At 59.7% G+C, this 24,196-nt stretch overlaps 2 protein-coding genes across 6 annotated transcripts in view; one reads left to right on the top strand and one right to left on the bottom strand.

The window, feature by feature from the left end:
* The window catches only part of DOCK6 (dedicator of cytokinesis 6), a 44,830-nt gene that overhangs the window by 8,029 nt on the left and 12,605 nt on the right, over positions 1-24,196 (top strand). The window contains exons 2-30 of one of the 5 annotated variants that reach the window (XM_030300701.1): positions 122-209; positions 768-943; positions 1,204-1,272; positions 1,476-1,605; positions 2,999-3,211; positions 5,249-5,334; positions 6,867-6,933; positions 7,035-7,184; positions 8,099-8,179; positions 8,301-8,454; positions 8,618-8,745; positions 8,859-8,952; positions 9,360-9,522; positions 12,403-12,520; positions 12,605-12,675; positions 12,859-12,997; positions 13,085-13,186; positions 13,866-13,952; positions 14,317-14,548; positions 14,810-14,971; positions 15,644-15,807; positions 16,361-16,465; positions 18,496-18,588; positions 18,847-18,942; positions 19,614-19,754; positions 22,740-22,853; positions 22,956-23,126; positions 23,480-23,619; positions 23,710-23,879. In XM_030300701.1, the coding sequence (XP_030156561.1) occupies positions 122-209; positions 768-943; positions 1,204-1,272; positions 1,476-1,605; positions 2,999-3,211; positions 5,249-5,334; positions 6,867-6,933; positions 7,035-7,184; positions 8,099-8,179; positions 8,301-8,454; positions 8,618-8,745; positions 8,859-8,952; positions 9,360-9,522; positions 12,403-12,520; positions 12,605-12,675; positions 12,859-12,997; positions 13,085-13,186; positions 13,866-13,952; positions 14,317-14,548; positions 14,810-14,971; positions 15,644-15,807; positions 16,361-16,465; positions 18,496-18,588; positions 18,847-18,942; positions 19,614-19,754; positions 22,740-22,853; positions 22,956-23,126; positions 23,480-23,619; positions 23,710-23,879 (3,704 nt within the window). The remainder of the gene's footprint in view (positions 1-121; positions 210-767; positions 944-1,203; positions 1,273-1,475; positions 1,606-2,998; positions 3,212-5,248; positions 5,335-6,866; positions 6,934-7,034; positions 7,185-8,098; positions 8,180-8,300; positions 8,455-8,617; positions 8,746-8,858; positions 8,953-9,359; positions 9,523-12,402; positions 12,521-12,604; positions 12,676-12,858; positions 12,998-13,084; positions 13,187-13,865; positions 13,953-14,316; positions 14,549-14,809; positions 14,972-15,643; positions 15,808-16,360; positions 16,466-18,495; positions 18,589-18,846; positions 18,943-19,613; positions 19,755-22,739; positions 22,854-22,955; positions 23,127-23,479; positions 23,620-23,709; positions 23,880-24,196) is intronic. The other 4 variants (XM_030300711.1, XM_030300728.1, XM_030300719.1 and 1 more) reach the window with 4 other exon arrangements.
* ANGPTL8 (angiopoietin like 8) lies at positions 9,847-11,322 on the bottom strand. The gene is made up of 4 exons (XM_030300750.1): positions 11,026-11,322; positions 10,669-10,830; positions 10,018-10,127; positions 9,847-9,907 (listed from the first exon to the last, which is right to left on the bottom strand). Exons 1-4 carry the CDS (start codon positions 11,320-11,322, stop codon positions 9,880-9,882), a joined length of 597 nt encoding a protein of 198 aa, XP_030156610.1. The 3' UTR covers positions 9,847-9,879.

Genomic DNA, 24,196 nt, shown 5'->3' with positions numbered 1-24,196 from the left:
TTTTCCCTTCCACAGTCTGGATTTTCGTCTCGGAGAAGGGATTTATTGGCCCGAAGTGGAGTTCTCCGGGCCCCACGGCCCAAGTGTTCGTGTCCCCAGTGGCCCCCTTCTGTCCCCGCAGGACGGTGGCTGCGGAGGTACGGAAGCAGGTGTCCCGGGAGCGCAGTGGCTCCCCCCACTCCAGCAGACGCAGCAGCGGCTCCCTGGGGGTACGTGTTTGGGAGGTGACCCCTCCAGGACCCTGCTCTCTGGCCGACGTGGGGAACCCCCTCTGCCGGGCCTTGGTCACACCCGCCCCTCCCACTAGTGCCCGGAGGGACTGTTCCCACTCTCTTTCTCTGTGAGTGGGGAGGGTAGTCCCCTCGCGGCGGCCCCGTGGGTGGTCACCCTGAGGTCGCCCCACCTCCTGCTGCCTGGACCACCCAGATGGGGACCGGGCGGGGGGTTGGGGGATGGGAGGTACTTCCAGCTGCTGGGAGAGGGAGGGAGCCTTAGGAATTGTCTTTCTTTGCTGCAGCCCACGTGCCTTTCCTTCCAGCAGAGCCCTGCCCCTCCGGGCACAGGGTGTGATTTCCTGCCTGGAAAGAGGGGCGGGGCAGGCCGCTCTGGGATGCGGGTAGAGACTCTGAGGTCACTGTCCTCCTTGGCTCCTCACAGCTCCAACACTCTCTATGGCTCCCACCGCCCTCTTACCCGAGCCCAAGCCCACGCTCACCCCCACTCTCAGCCCCCAGGGCGGGGGCCACAGCCACTCTGCTCCAACCCAGGTCCCACTGACTGAAGTCATTGAGCCCCTGGACTTCGAGGATGTGCTCCTGAGCCGGCCTCCAGATGCCGAACCCGGGCCCCTCCGGGACCTGGCCGAGTTTCCAGCTGATGACCTCGAGCTGCTGTTACAGCCCCGGGAATGCCGGACCACGGAGCCCGGGACCCCCGAGGATGGGTGCGTTCGGCGCCAGGCCCTCCTTGTCTGTAACTCAGTTCTGCCTCCATGCCCCTCATCAGCGCCCCCTTTCCGTCAAGCTCCAATGGCCCCAAGTTCAACTCCTGGCTCGGCTGTGTGGCCTTGGGTGAGGTACCCTCCCTCTCTGAGCTTCTGTCTCCACTTCTCTATAACAGGCAGGGGGGTAGGACCCACCTCAGGCCACTGGAAGGATTAACACTGTGCCCCGCCTCTGTTTACCCTGATTATATTTTGTGCAGAAAGCTGGATGCCCAGGTGAGGGCCGCGGTGGAGATGTACACGGAGGATTGGATCATCGCCCACAGGAGGTGGGTCCGGCTTGGGGGGCAGCTCGGGGGAGAGGGTCAAGAGGCCCGGTCTGAGCTCAGGAGGGCCCGTTGGACTAGTCCTCCTGTTTGTTGGCCGCTGTCCCCACAAGGACGGCCAGACTTCTCCGGTGGATCTTCTCTGGTGTATTGCAGGGTGGGTGTGCCCTTCTCCCTGCTACCCACCCAGCCCTACCTCCTCCCAGGTACCAGCATCTGAGTGCAGCGTTCAGCCCCATCACCACAGAGACGCAGCGAGAGCGGCAAAAGGGCCTCACCCGCCAGGTCTTTGAGCAGGACACTTCTGGGGATGAGAGGTCCGGCCCAGAGGACTCGGTGAGGGAGCCCCGGGCAGGGGTCACCTTAGGGGTGTGTGTGAGCTCTAGGCCCCAGCTGTCAGTCCCATGTGATGGGAAGTGACCCAAACAGTCTCGACTCCAAAAGGAAACGTATCAGCCCCGTGGGTTAAAAGTTAAGGGTAATAATTACAAACATTTATTAAGTGCTTAGTGTGTACTAAATACTTTCTACTGGTCCTCATCTTTCTTTCTTTTTTTTTTTTTTTTAAATTTTTTTTTTTTCAACGTTTATTTATTTTTGGGACAGAGAGAGACAGAGCATGAACGGGGGAGGGGCAGAGAGAGAGGGAGACACAGAGTCGGAAACAGGCTCCAGGCTCTGAGCCATCAGCCCAGAGCCCGACGCGGGGCTCGAACTCCCGGACCGCGAGATCGTGACCTGGCTGAAGTCGGACGCTTAACCGACTGCGCCACCCAGGCGCCCCTGGTCCTCATCTTTCATCCCGTGAGGCAGGGCAACACCCGTCTTGCCGATAAGAAACCGAGGCCCAGGGGCGCCTGGGCGGCTCAGTCGGTTAAGCGTCCGACTTTGGCTCAGGTCGTGATCTCGCGGTTCGTGAGTTCGAGCCCCACGTCGGGCCCTGTGCTGACAGCTCAGAGCCTGGAGCCTGTTTCTGATTCTGTGTCTCCCTCTCTCTGCCCCTCTCTCGCTCACGCTCTGTGTTTCTTTCTCAAAAATAAATATTTTTTTTAAAAAAAGAGAAAGAAAGGAAGAAACCGAGGCACAGCGCGGTGATTAGGAGAATGTCACTGGCCTAGTGGGTCTTGAGCCGAAATTTTGTCAACCAATATTCACTGGGCTCCTACTTTATGCCAATAATAATCCTACCAAGAATTATCGTTATCGTTTCCATTGTTACTAGTTTCAGATGTAGGTGGGGAAGCTGAGGGCCTTTGAGTTGGGTTCAGGGACACAGGGTCACAGAACTGAGTGGGAATTTGAACCAGGGTAGTCTGGCTCTGACCACAACCGAGTCTAGGAGGTGAGGCAGGGCCCTGAGCCAGTGACAGCTCCAATGGGAAGACCTCTCCCTCCCCTGACAACAGTGAGCAAAGCATCACGGAAGGCTCTCATTGGCCCAACCCAGACATGGCCTTACTTTGCCGCCAATCCCTGGGGCCGGCAGATGTCGTGTTCTGATTGGCCAGATGAGTACGTAAGCTTAGGAGTAGCCTCCTCCAACAATGGTAAAGGAGGGGCAGAAGGTTCTAGAAAGAGGCTTAGCAAAGCCTCACAGTGACCCTTGTAGTGGTAACCCCACCCCATGACCCTCAGCTTTCCCATCCGTTGATTGGGCATGGGGACGCCTCTGAGTGGGGTGGGGGTGCATCTAGCTGGCGCTCAGTGCTTGTGCGTTCTCCCCTGGCAGGATGACCCCCGGCACTCCTCGGGCTCCCTGGATGACACCCCTCGAAGCAGTGGGGCCTCTGGCATCTTCGACCTGAGGAACTTGGCAGCTGACTCATTACTGCCCTCGCTGCTGGAACGCACAGCCCCTGAAGATGTGGACCGGCGGAACGAGGCCTTGCGGCGACAGCACCGGCCCCGCGCCCTGCTGGCCCTCTACCCAGCACCCGATGAGGTGGGTCCCCACAGGCCCACACGGGCCCCAAGGCCAGTACCCATGCGACTGACCCTATGTGGCATGTTGGTATCCCATCAACGTTCTCTGGTTGCCTACTGTATACCCCGGTGTTTTTAAATTCGGTTCCTTTTATTGGATGCCTACTACATGCCCTTATATTTATCCAGCCAGCATTTATTGGACACCTACCATAGACTCCTATATTCATTCAACCAATACTTAATATATGCCGCTGTATAGCCTTCTCTTTAGTCAAACAGTCTAATTGGGGTGCCCGGGTGGCTCAGTCCGTTGAGTGTCTGACTCTTGATTTGGGCTCAGGTCATGATCGTGGGATTGAGCCCCATGTTGGGCTCTGTGCTGAGCATGGAGGCCACTGAAGATTCTGTCTCTCTCGGGGGCACCTGGGTGGCTCAGTTAGTTAAGTGTCCAATCTCGGCTCAGATCATGATCTTGCGGTCCATGAGTTTAAGCCCCGCATCGGGCTCTGTGCTGACAGCTTGGAGCCTGGAGCCTGCGTCTGATTCGGCGTCTCTCTCTCTCTCTCTCTCTCTCTCTCTCTCTCTCTCCCTCTCTCCCTCTCTCCCTCTTTCCCTCCCTCCCTCTCTCCCTCTCTCCCCTTCTCCACTCACACTGTGTCTCTCAAAAATAAATAAAACATTTAAAAAAAGGTTTTTTTTTAAAGGTTCTCTCTCTTTCCTTTGCCTCTCTCCCCTTCTCATGCTCTGTCTCTCAAAAGTAATTAAAATTAAAAAAAAACAATTTAATCAAACTGGTATTTATTGAGCACCTACTATATATGACTATATTTATCCAGCTAACATTTATTGGGCACCTAGTGTATACTGTGTATTTTTATTCAGTGGCTTTTATTGTATATATACTCCTTTATTTATCCACCCAGCATTTATTGGGCACTTACTATATACCTCTCTATTCAACCAATGTTAATTGTATACCTATTGTATAGTCCTTTATTTACAAAAATTTTTTTTTAATGTTTACCCATTTTGGAGAGAGATAGAGAACGTGCGTGTGTGCACGTGTGAGCCAGGGAGGGGCAGAGAGAGGGGCAGACACAGAATCCGAAGCAGGCTCCAGGCTCTGAGCTGTCAACACAGAGCCTAACTCGGGGCTCGAATCCACGAACCGTGAGATCCTGACCTGAGCCGAAGTCGGACGCTCAACGGACTGAGCCACCAGGTGCCCCTATAGTCCTTTATTTAATCAAACAGCATTTCAGCGATTAATATGTCTCCAGTACCTGTATTTATCCGACCGACTTTTTTTTTTTTTTTTTTAATAATCTCTGTGCCCAACTCAGGGCTCGAACTCGCCTCCCTGAGGCTAAGAGTCACATCTGCACTGACCGAGCCAGCCCCTACCAACTAACTTTTATTGGGAACCTAGTGTAGACACCTGTGTTTTCATTCAGCCATTTATCAAGTGCTTACTGTATACTCCTATGTTTATTCAGCAGTATTTGTCGGGAGCCTAGTATATACCCCTGTGAATGCCCAGGCAGTGTTAATCTAATGTTTTCTGTATACGTCTGTGTTTATCCAACCAACTTTGAGGAGGTGCCTACTGTATACTTCTGTATTTGCTTGACCGACACGAATGGCAAGTCCTGGAGGTACAGCCATGAACAGGGTAGACTCTGTCCCTGCCCTGTGGAGGAGAGACCCTCCTACCAAGAAATTGCAACCCAGATGGAGTAATGTCATGATGAGTCGCCGGTAATTGGCCCTCACGTGGCCCTCTGGGTCCCGGCCATGTGACATTGTGAACACCTAGACGAGGTCCCTGTCAGGCCTCAGGGATCAGGGAGGAAGTGCCCGCTAAGCCACCTGGACGATGACAAGGAGGGGAGAAGAAGGGGGTTCCAGCCTGGGGCAATGGGATGTGCCAAAGCACAGAGACAGGAACTGAAAGAAACTTAAGTCAGGTCGGGGGGCAGAGCTGGCCTCGGGCCCCGCGTTCCAAGCCCTTCGTAACGGATGTGTCCCAGCTGCCCTCCCCGGTTCTTGGCAGGATGAGGCCGTGGAACGCTGCAGCCGCCCCGAGCCGCCCCGTGAGCACTTCGGACAGAGGATCTTGGTCAAGTGTCTGTCGCTGAAGTAAGTGTGCTGACCCACGCCTCCCTCCAGACCCGCGAGGCCCCACGTGGGGTATGGTGCGGGCACACACTGGGGGCCCACTACTCAAGCCAGGCTGTTACCGTGTGCGGCCCTGGGACCCGTGAGGTCATCCGTGCGCTTTGAGGTGGGAAATGACTTCCTTTTCTCGTTATTCAAAGCCACCGGGTCCTTAAGCGCCAACTATGTGCCGGGCTGCGTTCTCAGCCCTGCACACGTACGACCTCCAATCTTCACCACAACCTTGTGAGGTAGGCGCAGGTGGGGAAACCGAGGCACAGGGTGGAAGTCACAGTGCCCGAGATCACATGACTTAGGAGGCCAGAATCTGGTACTGGCTCTGCCGGGACCCAGGCCGGAGGGGGCGCTGGTGACCCTGGACCTGACTTCTAGCTGACCGAGGCCCCCTCCGCATCAGCCCCCCCCCCCCGGGAAGCAGCCAGAGTGCGTGGGAATTGAGCTGAACAGGATGTGGCCTTGGACCTAAGCCCAGCACTGCCCCTCCCCACCCTGAGTTCCTGCCTGGATGGGGGCAGGAAAGGGAGGCCCTGGTGTGGCCTGAGGCCCGTCCCAAGCAGTAGGGTTGGGAACCAGCTCTTTGAATATCCAGTCATTCAACAAACACTACCTACCGTATCCAGGACCTTGTAACCGTGGGATGACCATACAGGGCCCTCTGGGTGGGAGGACAGGGCACACCCAAAGGCTGGGAGATGTCTGGAGAGGGGAAAAATGAGGCCAAGAGGTGGGCGGGACGGAGCCCTGTAGGATTTTGTTTTCAGCACACTGGGGAGCCTCAAATTTTGAGGTGTTTTTTTTTTTTTAATGTTTATTTTTCGAGAGAGAGAGAGACAGAGTGTGAGTGGGGAAGGGGCGGAGAGAGAGGGAGACACAGAATCTGAAGCAGGCTCCAGGCTCTGAGCTCTCAGCACAGAGCGCGACGCGGGGCTCGAACTCACGATCTGTGAGATCATGACCTGAGCCGAAGTCAGACGCTTAACCGGCTGAGTCACCCAGGCGTCCCTCACATTTTAAGTTTTAAAATGCTTCCTTAGGGCTCGCATGGTGAGTGGGGGCCAGCAGGGCAGAATAAGACGGGACGGTGTTACAGGGACGGTGCAGGCAAGCGAAGTGGGAGCTCAGCCCACGGTGGCTGAGGACACCCCAGAGAGGGGGGCACAGCGAGGCCCAGGAGGTGAGAATTTCACGATGAGGGGCACTCTCGTGGCAAAAGCTTCCTCCATCCCATCTGAACAAGGGCCATATTTTCGGGGGAAGGGCTCTGTGTGAGTTACTGGGGGGGGGGGGGGCTTAATGCCTCAGTTTCCCTATTTGCAAAATGAGACAGGTTTTTCCTGGAAGCCCGTAAGCAGCAATTCTTTGTGGCCCAGTGGAAATTAGATGCCCCCCACCACGATGCACCAAGGCTGGGCCGGGTCTCAAGAGGGACTGGGGTGTGTGGACGGTACAAGTATTAGGGACAGCCTCTGCCAGAGAGTCCCCGTTCACCGTAGGTTTGAAATCGAAATTGAGCCCATCTTTGGCATCTTGGCCCTGTATGATGTGCGGGAGAAAAAGAAGGTAGGAGCCCCTTTCTTCCCATTCCTACCCCGACCCTCCTCCTTGTTGCACCGCAGTGGGCTTCCTGGAGGTGGTGGCCCAGCTGCTTTTCGTGTCGCCAGATCTCAGAAAACTTCTACTTTGACCTGAACTCGGACTCTGTGAAGGGGCTACTGCGGGCTCATGGCACCCACCCTGCCATCTCCACGCTGGCCCGCTCTGCCATCTTCTCCGTGACCTACCCCTCACCTGATATCTTCCTGGTCATCAAGGTGCCTGCTGGGGCTGGGCCAGGGGGGTGATCATGGTAAACGCCGGATAACGGTAAACGCAGTGTGGGCCCTGTTCTCATGGAAGAAGATGGCCATGTCATCAAGAAGGGTGATGAGTGTGTTGTAGGGAAAGCACAGGCAGCCGGGCAAGCCCAGAAGAGGCTCCTCACACGACCCAGGTGGGGAGAAATCACAGAGGGCTTCCGTGGAGAGGTGGCAGCCAGGCCAAGACCCTTGAGTGGGCGGCCTGGGGAGAAACGGCATCCTGGCCCGTGCAGATGAACATCTGAAACTTTTTTTTTAAGTTGGGAGTTTTTCAGTTTTTCAGGGGAAGAAAGACGTAGTTGGCACATCTGTGTGAGATTTTCTGTTTCTAGGAGTGATCTCAAATTTCCTTCCCCAAAACGTTCTATTAGGTTACGCTAACGGCATTATTTGAGCACCTACAGGCAGGCACGGCTCATGGTCGGTCAGGGTACGCAGGGCTTGCCACCTCTAATCCTTACAACAGCCCCAGGAAGTGGGGGTTGCCGTGGCCCCCCATTTTACAGATGGGGAAACTGAAGTACACCATGGGTTAGGGACCTGTTCGGGCTCCCATACCCTCCAGGTGGTCAGGACTGGAGTCCAGCCATGCTTGGAGTGGCCTCTGTTTATACTAACAAAAGTATAAACGTAGGGAAGTTACGGAGACGGGGGTTTGGAGTGGGTTCAAAGCATGGGGAGGGGCAGCTGGCGGGGCAAGCCAACTCTTGCTCAATCCCGAGGACAGTGGGAACCATGGGAGATGTTGGAGCAAAAGTCCTAGCTGGATGGAGTGTCTGAGGGCCCGTGAGGGGTCCAGGTGAGTGGGTGGGAATGGGGTGGGAGGCTGGGGTCCCAGCAGCGCCTCACTGGCCCTGCCGGCCCCGCAGCTGGAGAAGGTGTTGCAGCAGGGGGACATCAGCGAGTGTTGCGAGCCATACATGGTGATGAAGGAGGTGGACACGGCCAAGGTAAGCAGGTGGAGGCTGAGCAGGGTGGCGAAGGGGTCACCGGGCAGGGCGGATCCTGGATTCGGTAGGCCTGGGGCACTGAGCACTTGGGGGCTTGGGGGGGGGGGGGGGCTCCCCACAGAACAAAGAGAAGCTGGAGAAGCTGCGCCTGGCAGCCGAGCAGTTCTGCACCCGCCTGGGCCGCTACCGCATGCCCTTCGCCTGGACCGCCGTTCACCTGGCCAACATCGTGAGCAGCGCCGGCCAGACGGACCGCGACTCGGACTCCGAGGGAGGTGAGGAGGCGGGGCTGACGGGCCAGGGGCGGGGCTACCGTGGAGGGGACGATGCGCCCTCTGCTGGCTGGACTTGGTACAACGTTGAGCCCCCGCGTCTCTCGGGCCCTCCCCGCCTCTCTTTCATCTCTGCCGCCTCCATCACTGTCACCACTTCCCCTAGAGCGCCGACCTGCCTGGACTGACCGCCGCCGTCGGGGGCCCCAGGATCGGACAAGTGGTGGGGATGACACCTGCAGCTTCTCCAGCTTCCGCCCAGCCACGCTAACTGTCACCAACTTCTTTAAGCAGGCAGGTGTCATGGCCGTGGGGCTGAGGGAGGGGTGCCCAGGCACAACCCCTGTCACCCCACTGTGGGCGCACAGGCCCCAGGGACCCAGTTTACGCGGGCGTGTCCCGTGCAGGAAGCTGAGCGGCTCAGCGATGAGGACCTCTTCAAGTTCCTGGCTGACATGCGACGCCCATCCTCTCTACTGCGGCGCCTGCGGCCCGTGACTGGTGCGTGCCACACCTCCTAAATGAGAGGTGTCACTTTCACGCAGTCACTCGACAAACCCACACTGAGTACCTGCCGTGCCAGGCCCTGGGGACCTCGCGGTGACCATGATACACAAATCCCTGACTTCAGGGATCCCTAATGGGAGTCATGGACAAGAAACATAATAAGACAGATAGTGGGTCAAATGGGGGACATGGTGGCGGTGGGGACCTGGGTCCCCAGGGCAGAGGTGATCAAACGCAAGGGCAAGGTACAGCAATTGAGGATGCCCGCTGGCCTTAGCACCTGAAGGACAGCCACTAGGGGGCGTTATGGAAAAGTCAGAGCTCTGATCCCGAAGCCCGGAGAGGGTGGGGCCGGGCTGGGAGGCTCCCAGGCAGGTGCAAACCCCCTACTCCCTCCCCAGCCCAGCTCAAGATCGACATCTCCCCGGCTCCCGAGAACCCGCACTTCTGCCTCTCCCCGGAGCTGCTTCATGTCAAGCCCTACCCAGACCCCAGGGGCCGGCCCACCAAGGAGATCTTGGAGTTCCCAGCCCGTGAGGTCTACGCCCCCCATACCAGCTACAGGTACAGCCTCCAGGGCCCAGCTGGGCACGTGAGTGGGGGTATCCGTGCATCCTGCAAAGCAAGGTACCTTTTCTCCCAGACGCACAGAGACACGCAGAGTGAGATGGCACTACTCCGCTTTAATGGGGGGGGGGGTGGCGGTGTGTAAGCATGAAGGATCACATGTCCTGCCTCCACCCCTCCACGACGGGGCCGTGTCCTCTGCCTGTGTCCCCGCCTGTTTCTGTCTCTGCTCCGTGGCCAGAAGCACCCTGGCCGACCCCGGTGGACAGGCAGCTCCTTGTGCAGGGGCCACATGGGGCACGGAAGGAAGCGTCCCTCGGTGTGTGACTGGTTCTCAGTTCCACGCAGGCAGGCTCAGGCTGGAAGCGCCGCCGTGTGGAGTCTGGGGCGGAGGGGGAGATCAGGCTCAGCCAAGGCAAAGGGGTCCCCACCCAGCTGCCCCGCGCACCTGCCGTCAGGCTGTCCTGTGCGTGCAGCCCCCTCCAGGCTCACCTCTCCTGGATCTGACGCAGCCGGTGCTGCTGTGCTGCTAGTTCCTGCCTCTGTCGCTGCACGTGGCCTGTGAGGGCCCACACGATGTGGCTCTGCTTGTCAGCGTGGGCCTGCGGGGTCAGGACGGAACCCTCAGCCGGGGCCGCCCCCCCCTCCATCCCCCGCCGCCGCCCGGGGCCGTCTGCCCCTCAGACTGTATCCGTGTGCCCTGGCCGTTCACTGCTACTCTTTGGCCTCCACTTCCCCATCTGTTAAACGGGGATGAAATGGGACTTGCTTCATGGGATCGTTATAAGTACGCTATGGGTTATCAAAAGGCAGGGCTGGGTAGCTACTGGGCGCTCGAGAGACAGACCCAGTTACTCTTCACCGTATACATTTATTGAGTCACTTCCACGTCCCCTGTCCCGTGCGGAGCGTTTTGTCTGTATCGAGTCCCCGTCTCCGCTTTGAGACGTCAGTTGTCACGCTTATTTGCAAATGGGGAAACTGAGGCATGGGAGGGGACAGGGGTTTTGCCCAGGGTCATATAGGTTGGAGGCCATGGCACTGGGAGACGGACCTGGGGATAGCTCGGGGACTCAAGGCTCAGAAGCAAGTTCTGCCTGGGAAGTCAGAGTCCCAGCTCCACCAGGGCTGGGAGCCTCTTACCTTCAAGGCCTCAAATTCTTGTTGGGCATGGCCCAGCCAAGCGCCCCTCAGCTGACCTTCCAGCCGTAGCATGCTCTCCCGCAGCGCCCGCTGTCCCTGCGCCGCCTCCCCTAGAGCCTGGGCTGTGGCCTCTGCTTGGAGCTTTAGGGCATCCTCTTCCATCTTATCAATAAATAGTGGATGTTAGTAGGATGATCAACTTGTCTTTGTTTGCCTGGGACTTGCCTAACTTTAACACTGGAAGTCCTGTGTTCCTGGGACCCCCTCGATCTTGGGCAAACCCAGACAGTCGTTTACCTTAGGCACTTGTGCTGCAAACTCCTATCTACCCCACGGTGCCCCAAGTGCAGTGCCCACCTGCATCTCCAACAGGCTTGTGCGTAGCTCCTGGGCTGCATCCCGGCCCCGGCTGACCTCCTGCCCCAGAAGCCCCAGCGCGTGGCCATAGAGGCCCACGCTGTGCCCAGCCTTTGTCAGCCGTGCCTCTGTGGTCCTGTATACGCTGTTGAGGGCCTGACCCAGCTGCAGGGTCCCGTGGAAGAGTAGGGTCAGTTCCTCATGTTGTGCTGGCTCCAGGCTCCCCACGGGAGCTGCAGACGAGGGCCAGGGCTCGGTGGCCAGGGCACACAGCAGGCACAGTGCGAGCACGGGCATGGCTGAGGCTCTGAGGGTGCGGCCACGGCGCCACTGCCGCCACCTTTTATGCCCTGACACCCCAATAACCCCCGGTCAATCGTTAACCGGCCAGCTGCGTGCCCCGTGTTGTGCAAGGGCCTGGCGGTGGCGCGACCGTTGCATCAGGCGAATGTCCGGCTGGGCCACGCTGAGATCACGCTGGCTGGGGCTTGGGGCCAGGTGTGGACTGGGGGGCACTGGGAGAGGATAGGCCCAGGCCCCGCGGGGGGAACCTGAAGCTCTGAGCCTCGGCTGCCCCACCCGTGGAAGGGGTGACAACAGTAACAGGCCAGCAGAAGCAGATGATAATAATGCGCGTCTTAGCGCCGACGGTTTCCCCAGATGGGTTTTCTGCTGCCGTTATGGTAGCTGACTTGCTCACACCCTTGCCGCAGGCCTGTGATGCTGGGCTCTGCGCTGGCCTGGCTGTAAGCTGGGGGTGTGGGGCAGGGTACAGGTGTGGCAAAGACTCTCCCGAGGCCATACAGCCTGGCTCCAGGACCCACATGTGCCCCGGAGCAGTGCCAACTGCCGTTTTGCTCCCTGGATGACTGTGGGGCATGTGCCTCTATTTCACCACCACCCCCCCCCCGCCCCGTAAAATGGGAGTAACGTTCATCCCCCCCCCCCCCCCCACTTCTGATTCTGGCCTCAGTGTCTCCACCTGAGAGATAGGCCTCATAACCCTAGTGGCTTCTCCCGGGGGAAGGGCAGTCAGGCCCCTGAGCCCAGGGAGGGGTGGGTCAGCCCAGGTGGCTGCCTGGGCCACTTTTTGGAACCCTGAGCCCGAGCACCCATCTGTCCCTGCTCAGCACCTCCCCACGCCTCATGAGCGCCCCCAAAGTCCCTCTGTGTCCCCACCCTCTGCTGCACTGTCCCCCCACCTATGCTCTAAGGGTGTCCACCTGGCCCCCGCTCTCTGCCAGTCACATCTCCCGCCTGGTGCCGCCCCGCCCTCAGTGTCCCGGCTGCGTGGCCCCTCTCCCTCCGTGTCCCAGGCCCGGCTTGTGCCAGTAGCCCGGCCTCTCCTGTCCCTCTGATGCCCCCCTGCCCCCGCAGGAACCTGCTGTACGTGTACCCGCACTGCCTCAACTTCAGCAGCCGCCAGGGCTCCGTGCGCAACCTCGCCGTGCGAGTGCAGTATATGGCGGGCGAGGACCCCAGCCAGGCCCTGCCGGTCAGTGGCCGGGCCTGGGGGAGGAGGGCGGGGCGTCCCGGGTGGGCTGTCCCCGGCAGGCCCCTCACACACGCCCTCCCCCAGGTCATCTTTGGCAAGTCGAGCTGCAGCGAATTCACCCGCGAGGCCTTCACGCCGGTGGTCTACCACAACAAGTATGCGGGGACAGGGGACAGGGGACAGGGGCAGAGGAGGGAAGCAGGCCACCTCCAGGAGACCTCGTAGGGGAACCGGAGGCAGGGAACCGACAGTGGGGCCGGGTGGCACCGGGGTCACACTCACAGGAGGGGGTGGGGAAGGCAAGGGGGCTCCCAGCCCCCAGCAGACCCCCCTGCCAGGTCCCCAGAGTTCTACGAGGAGTTCAAGCTGCGCCTTCCGGCCTGTGTGACCGAGAACCACCACCTGCTGTTCACCTTCTACCACGTCAGCTGCCAGCCCCGACCGGGCACCGCACTGGAGACCCCCGTGGGCTTTACTGTGAGACCCCCGCCCGCCCTCACCCCCACACCCCCAGCCCGGCTCACCTCTGGCCGGCCCCATCGCTGACCCCTGGCCTCTCCCCAGTGGATCCCGCTGCTACAGCACGGCCGCCTGAGGACCGGCCCCTTCTGCCTCCCCGTGTCCGTGGACCAGCTCCCGCCCAGCTACTCCGTGCTCACTCCAGACGTACGTGCCCTGGCAGCCGCCCCCCAGTGCCTTGTCCTCTGATGACACCCCAGGCTCCCGTCTCATGGTCCCCCATCCGTGCCCTGCCTTCCTTCCCATCAGTACTCCCGGGATCCTTGTTGTCCTCTGTGACGACCTCCAGGACCCCTCGTCACCCCCCAGTACTGCTTTTGTGTCTCCTGCTCCGTGCGTCCCTCCGTGTCCCCCACTAGCCTTGCCTCGTTACCACCCCCCACCCTGTGGCCTTTGCACTCACTGTTCCCATTGCCTTTCTGCCCCGGTCCCCCTTTAGCAATCCTGCCTGCCTCCCTGACCACGATCACCCCAGGAGTACCTCCAGGGCCCATCCCCCCCATGAATGCTGTCACCCTCCCACTTACCCTTGAGCTGTCATTAATGCCCTGGGAGCTTCAAGTCCAAGAGCCCATACGCCCTTCCCTGATTCATTCCCTTCAATAATATTCACCCCGGGCCTCCTTTCCTTGTTCCTCCGTTAGTACCCCAGGCTTGCAGCCTACTCAGTGGACCCCCATAGCGCTGCCTCCCATCTGCACCCCCCTGGGCTGGGCAGGGGACCCAGCTGCTCCCCCGGGGGGGGCTCTGCTCTGCCCACAGTGTTGCAATGGCTGATCAGTGCGGGAGGGCTGGCCAGTCCCCACCTGGTGCGTTCCTCCCGCAGGTGGCGCTGCCGGGCATGCGCTGGGTGGACGGCCACAAGGGCGTGTTCAGCGTGGAGCTCACTGCTGTGTCCTCTGTGCACCCCCAGGTAGGGGTGGGGGAACCCAGGAATCCGGCCCTGGAGTTGAGCAACAGCTCCTGCTGACCGGGGAGGCCTGGCCTCGGGCCACGGACGTGACTTCGGTCAACTAGGCCAGGCTCCCAGGGAAGCTGCTGACTCAGCCATGCCAGTGACCATCCCAGCTGGGGCTTTGGCCCTTGGTCGCTCCCCTTCTCTCCTCCCTCCAGCCGGTACCCCTCTCTTTCCTCGTTTATAGTCTGTTCGTTGATCCCCCGCCTTGGTCTTTGGCCCAGGAGCACCCCACATCCCCGCACCCCCGCAACCCCCTACGGTCTTCCCCGACATGGAGCCCTGGCCCCACCCTGCTCACCCCAGCCCCTCCCACCCCCAGGACCCTCACCTGGATAAGTTCTTCACTCTGGTGCACGTCCTGGAGGAAGGGGCCTTCCCGTTCCGCCTCAAGGACACCGTGCTGAGTGAGGGGACCGTGGAGCAGGAGCTGCGGGCCAGCCTAGCCGCACTGCGCCTCGCCAGCCCCCAGCCACTTGTTGCTTTCTCCCACCACGTGCTGGACAAGCTCGTGCATCTGGTCGTGCGGCCTCCAATCGTTGGCGGCCAGATCGGTGAGCCCTCAGACCTCAGTTTCCCCATCTGGAAAAGGGCCCCCCAGTCCCCTGGTCCCGGGTGACTTCCTATAGCTCACCTTCCTTTCTGGCCTCAGTTTTCCTTTCTGAAAAGTGGCTCCCAACCCCCCGGGCCCAGAGCAGGTCGACTGTGACCCTTTGGTGGCCACACAACCCCTTGGAAAGGTGGGAGATAAGAGGTTCCTTGGGGGAGACAGGAGGCCCAGGGCTCTGGAACTTGACCTGTGCTCTGCCTGGCAGTGAACCTAGGTCGTGGGGCCTTCGAAGCAATGGCCCATGTGGTCAGCCTTGTCCACCGGAGCCTAGAGGCTGCCCAGGATGCCCGTGGTCACTGCCCGCTGCTGGCTGCCTATGTCCACTACGCCTTCCGACTGCCTGGCACCGAGCCCAACTTCCCAAGTGGTAAGTGTCGGTGGGAGGCCCTGGGGGGGCAGGAAATATCAGGGAGGAGAGCGTCCCAGTCAGAGGGAATGGCATGTGCAAAGGCCCAGCGGCTGTACAGGCCTTGGCAGGTTTGGGCAGCTTGCAAGAGAGGAGTTGTGGTCTCTGTTGCTTGACTGGTGGCTCATTCAGCCGGTCAACAAGCATCTTCAGTAGCTTGAGGCAGAGGCTCAGCTAGGCTGCCCAAGTTTGAACTCCCAGCTCCGCCTCCTACAAACCCTGTGACCTCTGGCAAGTGATTTCACTTCTCGGGGTCTGTTTTCCATTTGTAAAACGAGGATCATAAGGGCAACCCCATCATGGGGCTGCTGGTAATATTAAATGGTAGAGTGATCCATATAACAGGGGTTCAATAAAGTTGGGTTCTTTTCTGTTTGCTAAGTAATTAGCAATAACCACGAACGCCTCTGAGCACTTCCTATGTGCAGGCACTGTTCTCAGTGTGTTTCAGTCTCCCCCAAATCACTATGAGGAGGCAGCCATTATCATACCCATAATCATACCCGTTTACAGGTGAGGATCCCTGGAGGCTCAGAAAGAAAGCAACCTCACCAAAGACGGCTGATTGGGAAGGGGCAGGGGGTCCGCGGGCCATCAGGGGCAGGGGGCTGACCATATTCCCTCCATCCTCAGGGGCCCCTCCAGTGGCGGTGCAGGCTGCCACGCTGGCCCGTGGCCCTGGCCGCCCCGCTAGCCTCTACCTGGCTCGCTCTAAGAGCATCAGCAGCAGCAACCCGGACCTGGCCGTGGCCCCTGGCTCTGTGGACGACGAGGTCTCCCGCATCCTGGCCAGCAAGGTAGGGTGCGGGGACCCCAGGATCTCTAGCCTCAGTGGCCACTGCCGCCAGGTGGGCGGGTGGAGGATCTTAGTTTTGACAGAGGAACAGAGGACAGAAAACGCCAGACAACCAGCATGGACGAAAGCTTGAGTCTGGGCGGCTGCACGGCTGGTCTGTGGCTGTCACAGCTTGGGAGCTGTGACTCAGACTTTGCCCTGGGCTCCATACTCCGAGGCTGACCCGAGGCTGGGCGGCTGGAGGTTGGCCTGCTTGAAAAGAGCAGCGTGTGCTTAGTGGAGCAGGTGCGTATGTGCGTGTACCCCATGCGCGTGTATGCACGAGTGCATATACTCACGTACCCCACGCATGTATGGGCACGGGGCACATATATATGTGCGCTCCACGCACGTGTGTGCACAGGGAGCGTATGCGCGTGGACCCCACGCACGGACGTGCACACACGTTTTCCAGGGTTGCGTGTATGATCCAGGGCAGTGTTCACGCTTGGTGTTTCGTGCTGCTCTCCCTACCTTCTGCCCATGGATTCCACCTCCTACCCGTGTATCTCCAGGGTATCGACCGCTCACACTCCTGGGTGAATTCTGCTTATGCTCCAGGAGGCAGCAAGGCTGTGCTGCGACGGGCACCCCCTTACTGCGGGGCCGACCCCAGACAGGTGCCCTCCCTACCTGCCCCTGCACGTGTGTGACCCTCATCTCAGCATGAGCCCCTCCCACCTTCCTGGCTGTGGCCCACTAACCTAGGGGGGCTGCCTGAAGGAGGCGGCAGACCCCTTCTGCCTTTGCTCAGGGGCTGTAGTGTCAGTGTCGTAGGCATCACAGTCGTCTGAACCAGCCTTTTGCTGCCCTACAGACCACAGCCTCAGGCAGAGACAGAAGGGACCGGGCGGTATGCAAATGGCATGCAAAGGGTATGCAAAACCAGCCACTATAACCTCACTGCCTGCACTGCATGGCCTGTACATGTCCTCCTTAATCCACTCTGTTCAGGAGACTCAACTGTCCCCCTGATGTGGCAACCTGAATGATGCCAAAGGGCCAGGACTGACCCTCTGGGCTCTCCCATCCTGTTTCAGGCAGACGGCAGCTCCCTCCACTCTGTCCCTTCCCAGGGATGTGGTGCGGGGAGGGGCTTTGCCTTCAGACAGACCTGGGTCCTCAGCTCTGGGCCCGCCCTGGGCCCGGGGCTCCGAATTTTCAGATGTGGTAAAGACTCCGGGTAAAGTGTCCAGCTCCACGGTCTCGAGCCTGGGAACGAGTTAGGGCATCACAGGCAGGATCTTCTCGGGCTAGGTCTCGGCCCAGCCTGGCCCCCACGCTGCCAGATAGCCTTGGAGACAGACACCGACCGAACACACACACGAGTCTATGAGCGCAGGGTGTGAAAGCGGGGAAAAGAAACGAACAGAAGCGAGGCCACCAGCCTCCTCCTCTCTGTGGTCTGGGGGTGGGGTGGGGGGGGAGCCTCTCCAGGGAGGTGACATTTTTGCCGGGACCTGAAGGGTGAGACGGAGCCAGTCAGCGAAGGGTGGGTGTTGCGGGTGGAGGAAAAGGCACATGCGAACGCTGGGACCGAGCTCAGAGCCCCTGGCCACGGAGAGCAGACCGCAGGGGGGGTTTCCCTGCACACTTGGCCCCAGACCTCGTTCCAGCTCCATGCCCATCACCCAGGCAACCTGCACTGAAGGCAGGCGGGGGCTGCTGGCAGCACGGACCTTGTAGACAGTCTTCTCCTGAGACTGCTGGAAATCTGGGTTCAAGGGCCCTGCCAGCCCCCTCCCAACATCTTTAACTGGGCCTCCCCCAATGCCCTCAGTTCTCTGGGGTGTCAGCTGGGCCTTGGAGACCATCTGGGAGGTGACAAGGTGTAGGAGGGTGTGCGCTCCAGGCAGGAGGGGACACTGAGTCTGGCCTTTGCCAGAGGGTGGCCCGTTTAGTGTGTTCTGAGGGGCCAGGGCCCTGCTGGGACTGTGGGAGCTGGGGGTCCCTCGAGTGCCGAGGCCCGTGCAGGTTCCAGGGGTGAGGCCAGCCGGCCCCATCTCCGGGCCTCCCTTCTTTGCCAGCGGCCTCACCTCCTGACCAGCAAAGGAGGAGGGGAGCGTGGGTCCCCATCCCCATTTCACAGATGGGGGCACCGAGGCCGTGCAAGGCTGCGAGCAAGGCTCAAACAGGGCCGGGCCTGGAACCCAGGGCTCTCGGCTGCTCCCGCTGCGCCTCACCAGCACCTCCTCTCATCTCTGTCCTGTTCTTTTCCTCTTCTGTCTCCTCTGTCCTCGCTTTGACCCCATGTCTATACTCCACTCCACTGTCTACACCCTCTCCTCCACCGCGGTGCCCTTCTCCATCCACCCCGACCTCCCCGAGTCTCTCGGACCGCACCCTCCCTCTTCTCCGTGTCCACCCCGCACCCCATTCCTTCTGCCGCCTTCGCCCATGCTGGGTGTGTGCCCGTGTCCCGTCCACCCTCGCCGACGGGCTCCTGTCCCCATTCTCGCCTCTCCCGTCCACCCTGCTGGGCACCGCCTTCTCTGTCTTCACTATGCTTCTCTTCCCCTCCGTCACCCACCTTTATCGTTGTTACCTCCGCTCTCGCATCCATGCCGCCTCGGCCCATCCACACGGACTCGCCTGTCCCCCGTCCATACCGCCTACATCCTCACTAACCCCCCCGGCCATCCCATCCTAGGCCATCGACTGCAGCTCTAGCCGAACTTCTTTCTACCTCGAGGGCTCCTCCTTGGCCCCACCGGCCACCCAGCCGAGACCCACTGTGCAGAAGGTAGTGGGAGGGAGGGGGCGGGTGACACAGCGTTGGCCCCAGAGCGCCTTGTCTCCCCCGAAGCCCAGCAGGGTCTAGAAGGCCCAGGGAAAGGGCATGCTGACTCCTTCTGCTCCCTCTCCTCCCGCATGGTCTCCGGCTACACTAACCCCAAGCCGTGCAGCTGCATCCCATCCCGGTCACGCCCCCTCCCCCCCACCCCGAGGAGGGAATGGGGCGGGCCCCTCAGCTCCCTGTGACCCTTGCCCCTGCCCCCAGCTGCTTCACGAGGAGCTGGCCCTGCAGTGGGTGGTCAGCGGCAGCGCCGTGCGAGAGACGGTCCTGCAGCATGCCTGGTTCTTCTTCCAGCTCATGGTGAGACACCCTCCGTCCTGCCCGAGGGACACCAGGGGAGGCCCTCTCCTCGGGAAGGAGCCCTCTGAGATTGCCCCCAAGACCCCTGGGAAATGGTCCCAAGAGACCCCCCACGCAGTGAGACAGGAGACACCGGAGGGGGATCTCTCCCCAGAGGGAGGCCCCCGGAAGCCCCCTTGGCAGAGAAAAGACCCCTCCCCACCTTCCCTGTGAGATTGTAGAGACCGCTGAGAGACCCCTAACGAGGGAGGAGACCCCTCGCTCTCAAGAGATCTCCCCGGAGAGAGAGGGAATCCCTTGTGATCAGACTTGAGCCTCTGCCCCCAAGCTCTTCTAGAGGTGCCAGGGGGGCCCTCAAACCCCACCCAGGTGGGCTCCCTCAAGTCCCACTGCACAAGTCTTACCTTCTGTCCCACCCCCATACTTAGCCCCAGGAGACCAGCTCCAGCCCCGCCCCGGGCTCCCTCAGCCTCCCCAACCCTGCCTAGGAGGCACTCAGGCCCCGCCCACTGCCAGCTCAATCCCCACCCAGGACCCCTTAGGGCCACCTCTAGCCCCTCCGCCTTGCTGCAAAAGTACCACTCCCAGCCCCTCGAGCCCTGCCCCCTTCTAGTGAGCCCCGCCCCCGGTCCGGTCCCCCAAGCCCCCCTCGGCTTTCGCCCCGCCCCCAGGTGAAAAGCATGGCCCTGCACCTGCTTCTGGGCCAGCGGCTGGACACGCCCCGCAAGCTTCGCTTCCCTGGGCGCTTCCTGGACGACATCGCGGCCCTTGTGGGCTCTGTGGGCCTGGAAGTCATCACCCGGGTATACAAGGTATGAGGGAAAGGGCCTCAGTGGGAGGGGTCTGCGAGAGGCCGCAGAGCGGGCCAGGCGGGGAACCACGAACCCCCTTTGCCAGATCAGTCTGTTCACTCAGCATCTATTTCTTGAGCACTAACTGTGGGCACAGCCCTGCGCTGGATGCTAGAGACACAGCAGTGGAACAAAACAGACCCAAATCTATGTGTTCGTGGAGCTGATGTTTCGAGGAGACTTGAGGGAGGGGAAGGAGCACTTTATGCCCTGTCTGGGGGAAGGGCCTTCCAGGCAGTAGAAACGGCGAGTGCAAAGGCCCTGAGGTAGGACCATGCCTGGGCTGTTAGGGGAGCAGTTAGGAGGTAAGTATGGCTGGAGTAGAGTGAGCAAAGGTAAGAATGGGAAGTTGATGAGGGTGGGAAGGCGATAGAACAGATCCATTAGCCCTTACTACAGTGCTGGAATACAGTAAGTGCTCAATAAATGGACATCGATGTTCTCAGACCTTGATGATTGTCCAGGTCCTGGATCACTAATTCCGGTGTTAGGAGCTGGGCAGGCAATCATAGTAATGATAATAGTAGCAATATTGGGCATCTGAGTGCTTACTGTGTATCTTAAACACGTTAGATGAATCATAGTAAATTCTCCCAACTACCCCCGTGAAGTCAGTATTATTGTTGCCTCCATTTTGCTGATGGGGAAACTGAGGCAGAGAATGACTGGTCACAAGCCGATACCACATAACTGAGAAGGGGCAGAATGGGGATTTGAACCCAAGCCACCTTCTCCAAAGCCCACGCCCTCACCACCTGGGGAGAGTGAGGCTTCTGATGGCCTAGAGGGCATGTACCCATTAGCTGTGGCCAGGACGCACGACTTTTAAGGAGAAATGGGACTTCTGGATTTGATAAGGAACGTTCCAGATTTTTGAAATGCTGGCCCGACCCAAGTCAGCCCTTGTGCAATCTCCCGCGACCTCTGGGCTGGTCTCAAAGTTCTCGACCTTGTTCCACTGGGGCCTCCCCAGGGGCTGTCTTCCCAGGGGCTGACCCAGATTGTGAGGAAACGTCCCTCGGAAAGGGCTGCAGAGAACAGCAGCCCCGAGAGGCAGCATCGTCCCAGCTGCCAGGGAGGCATCAGTGATGGGCCCCAGTGGTTTCATTGCTTTATTTGACATTTTCTCGAGCACTGACTGTGTCAGGCTCAGCGCACAACGAAGACCCAGTCTCTGTCCCCACCGTGGACTCGGAGCTAAGGCAGGTTTGTGTTTTGTGTTTTGGGGCTGCAGGAAAGTGAGGGCCACCGAGGCTACCTTGTGAAGCCACAGAGTGGCTCATGAGAGCACGAGGGCAGAGCAAGCATCAGCCAGGAGCAGCCTTCTTGCTGTTCCTCACATTTTCCAGGCACGTCCTGCCCCAGGGCCTTTGCACTTACTATGTTCTGGGCTCCGGATGCCTTTCTCCTCTTGGCTTTCTCTTGTCTTTGGGGCTTCTCTCGAAACAGCACCCTGTTCAGTCTCCTTCAGAGCACATGGGAGTATCTCCAAGTCTTCTATTTATTGTCTGCCTCCCCGCACCCAAGACTGTGAGTTGGACAAGCAGCAGGGACCATGTCTGTCTGGTTCGCAGGACTTGGCACATGGAAGATGCTCCCCGTATGCTTCCTAAAATGATTGCTGGGAGTGTACCAAGTAGGGCAGAGGTTAATGTGCCCAAACATAATCACAAGTGGTTTCAATGTGACCAAAGTTGATTTCTGAGCATAGGTGGCTTGCAGGGGGTTCCACAGGGTGGGCCTGGCTGGCCATTGCGGTTCAACGTGGTACCTGCCCCATGATGTGTGACAAGGGGGTGGGAACAGGAGGACCTGTCCCTTCTGTTTAAGCGACCGTATCACTGCTTCCCAAACCCCTTTGGCCAGGATGTGGTCACATGGTTATCCCCAGCTACACGGGAGGCTGGAAAATGTAGTCTTTACCCAGCTCTGAACTCTGAAGAAAGATTCCAGTACTCTGAGAGGGGAGAGGATTTGAGGGGAGTCAGCAGCCAGTTTCTGCCATCCATATTGTGTTATTGAAATCGAATGAAAGGAAAAATAACAGGGTTCTTTGAAAAAAAAATTTTTTTTAACATTTATTTATTTTTGAGAGTGAGGGGTGGAGGGGCAGAGAGAGGGGGACAGAGGATCCAAAGCAGGCGTCACACTGTGAGTGCAGAACCCGATGCAGGGCTCGAACCCATGAGAACCGTGGGATCATGACCTGAGCTGAGATCAAGAGTCTGAGCCACCCAGGCGTCCCTCTTTTTTTTTTTTTTTAAGATGACTTTACTATATATATATCTTTTTTAAAAATGTTTACTCGTTTTTGAGAGACAGGGTGTGAGCAGGGGAGGGACAGAGAGAGAGGGAGACACAGAATCCGAAGCAGGATTCAGGCTCTGAGCTGTCAGCACAGAGCCTGATGCAGGGCTCGAACCCACAAACTGTGAGACCGTGACCTGAGCTGAAGTCAGAAGTTCAACTGACTGAGCCACCCAGGTGCCCCTTTTATATTTTATTTTTTAAAGTTAATTTGCTTACTTTTGAGGGAAAGAGAGAGGGAGTGGCAGAGAGAGAGGGGTAGAGAGAATCCCAGGGAGGCTCTGTGCTGTCAGTGCAGAGCCTGACGTGGGGCTCGAACTCACAAACTGTAAGACCACGACCTGAGCCGAAGTCGGGAGTCAGGCGCTTAACCCACTGAGCCACCCGGGTGCCCTGAAAACAGTGCTCTGAACAGAGTCCCGAGGAGTGTAGACACATAACCGTGGGGCCCGGAAGGGACAGTCAGAGGAGGACAACCAGGAGCCCAGAAATGAAGGCACGTCAAGAAGCCCCAAGGCCGTGGGGGCAGTGAGGCGGGTCCTGGAGGTCCCTGGTGGCCGTGGTGAGAGCCAGGCCCAGTGTGGAGACTGAGGCCCGATGGGACACGTGGGCGCGGGCTGACAGACCCTGTGCCCCCAGGACGCGGAGCTGGCCGAGCGCCTCAACGCCAGCCTGGCCTTCTTCCTCAGCGATCTGCTGTCCCTGGCGGACCGAGGCTTCGTCTTCAGCCTGGTCCGAGCCCACTACAAGCAGGTAGGGGCGGGCCCGGCGGGAACAGCGCACCCGCGGGTGACAGGGCAGGGCGGTGGGCGTGGCGGGCCGAGCATCGTAACCCACCGACCCCCTACCCCGCAGGTGGCCACGCGGCTGCAGTCGGCCCCCAACCCGGCGTTGCTGCTGACCCTGCGCATGGACTTCACCCGCATCCTGTGCAGCCACGAGCACTACGTGACCCTCAACCTCCCCTGCTGCCCCCTGTCACCTCCGGCCTCCCCCTCGCCCTCCGTATCCTCCACCACCTCCCAGGTGGGCTGGCCTCTCTTCTGGCTCCTCCCCTTGACCTGTGACCTCTCGCCTGAACCCTTCTTCTGTGGGTCCCTCAGTTGTCCGCTTCACAGTGGGCCGCTGCCCGGGGGGCCTGACCCCTTACCTCTGACCCTCCACCTCTGCCCCTCCTTCTTGCCAATTTCTCGGGAGGACCGGCTTCTCCTTTCTCACCCCTAAATCCTCGCTCTCAACCAGGGTTCCATTTGCTGTTTCTCAGACCTCTGACTCCAGGCCCTGACACCTCACACGTGGGTAACTCCAGTCGCTGGCCTCTGACCCTTGACCCCTGACCTCCTGCCATCCCCGCTTCCTCCTCCTCCTCCCCTCTGCAGAGCTCCACCTTCTCTAGCCAGGCCCCAGACCCCAAGGTGACCAGCATGTTCGAGCTGAGCGGGCCGTTCCGGCAGCAGCACTTTCTGGCTGGGCTCCTGCTGACGGAGCTGGCGCTGGCCCTGGAACCTGAGGCCGAGGGGTGAGCACAGGCCCCCCTCTGGCCCCCAGGGCTGGTGGAAAGGTCCAGGGGCCACGCCCACCCCATCCTGAGCTCCTCCCTCCGCGACAGGGCATCCCTGCTGCACAAGAAGGCCATCAGTGCCGTCCACAGTCTGCTCTGTGGCCATGACGCTGACCCCCGCTACACCGAGGCTGCCGTGAAGGCCCGGGTGGCCGAGCTGTACCTACCCCTGCTGTCACTCGCACGGGACACGCTGCCACGACTGCATGATTTTGCTGGTCAGTGGGCCGGGGGCAGGACGGGGTTACCCGATCCAGGGGCTGGGTGGATCCCTGCGAGCTCAGGTCAGGAAGGACGGGGATAGGGGAGGGGGGCGCAGGGTTAGGAATAAAAGCACGGGTGGTGGGGTCAGGGGAGGAGGTTCAAGTGCTGTCGTGGGGCCCAGGAAAGCCATCGGCCTCTCTGAGCCTGTTAAATGGGGACAGTGGTGGCCTCGGCCACTTCCTAAGGTTATGTGAAACTCTGGGGAGCGGCATACTGGGGCAGTCACCCCACTGTAAACGGGAGTCGTGACTCTAACATGATCTTCTAGGAA

The sequence above is a fragment of the Lynx canadensis genome, chromosome A2, assembly GCF_007474595.2.
Source record: "Lynx canadensis isolate LIC74 chromosome A2, mLynCan4.pri.v2, whole genome shotgun sequence".
In the NCBI taxonomy this organism is placed as follows: domain Eukaryota; kingdom Metazoa; phylum Chordata; class Mammalia; order Carnivora; family Felidae; genus Lynx; species Lynx canadensis.
Note: the sequence above shows the minus strand (reverse complement) of the source record. Positions and strands in the feature narration are given on the sequence as shown.

Excerpts from the sequence above, each read along its gene's own strand:
- ANGPTL8 (XM_030300750.1), bottom strand. The coding sequence starts at position 11,322 with ATGCCCGTGCTCGCACTGTGCCTGCTGTGTGCCCTGGCCACCGAGCCC. Across the intron at positions 10,831-11,025 it reads CAAGCCTGTTGGAGATGCAG|ATGGAAGAGGATGCCCTAAA; the intron begins GTGGGCACTGCA and ends TTTATTGATAAG. Across the intron at positions 10,128-10,668 it reads AAGAATTTGAGGCCTTGAAG|GCCCACGCTGACAAGCAGAG; the intron begins GTAAGAGGCTCC and ends CTGACCCCGCAG.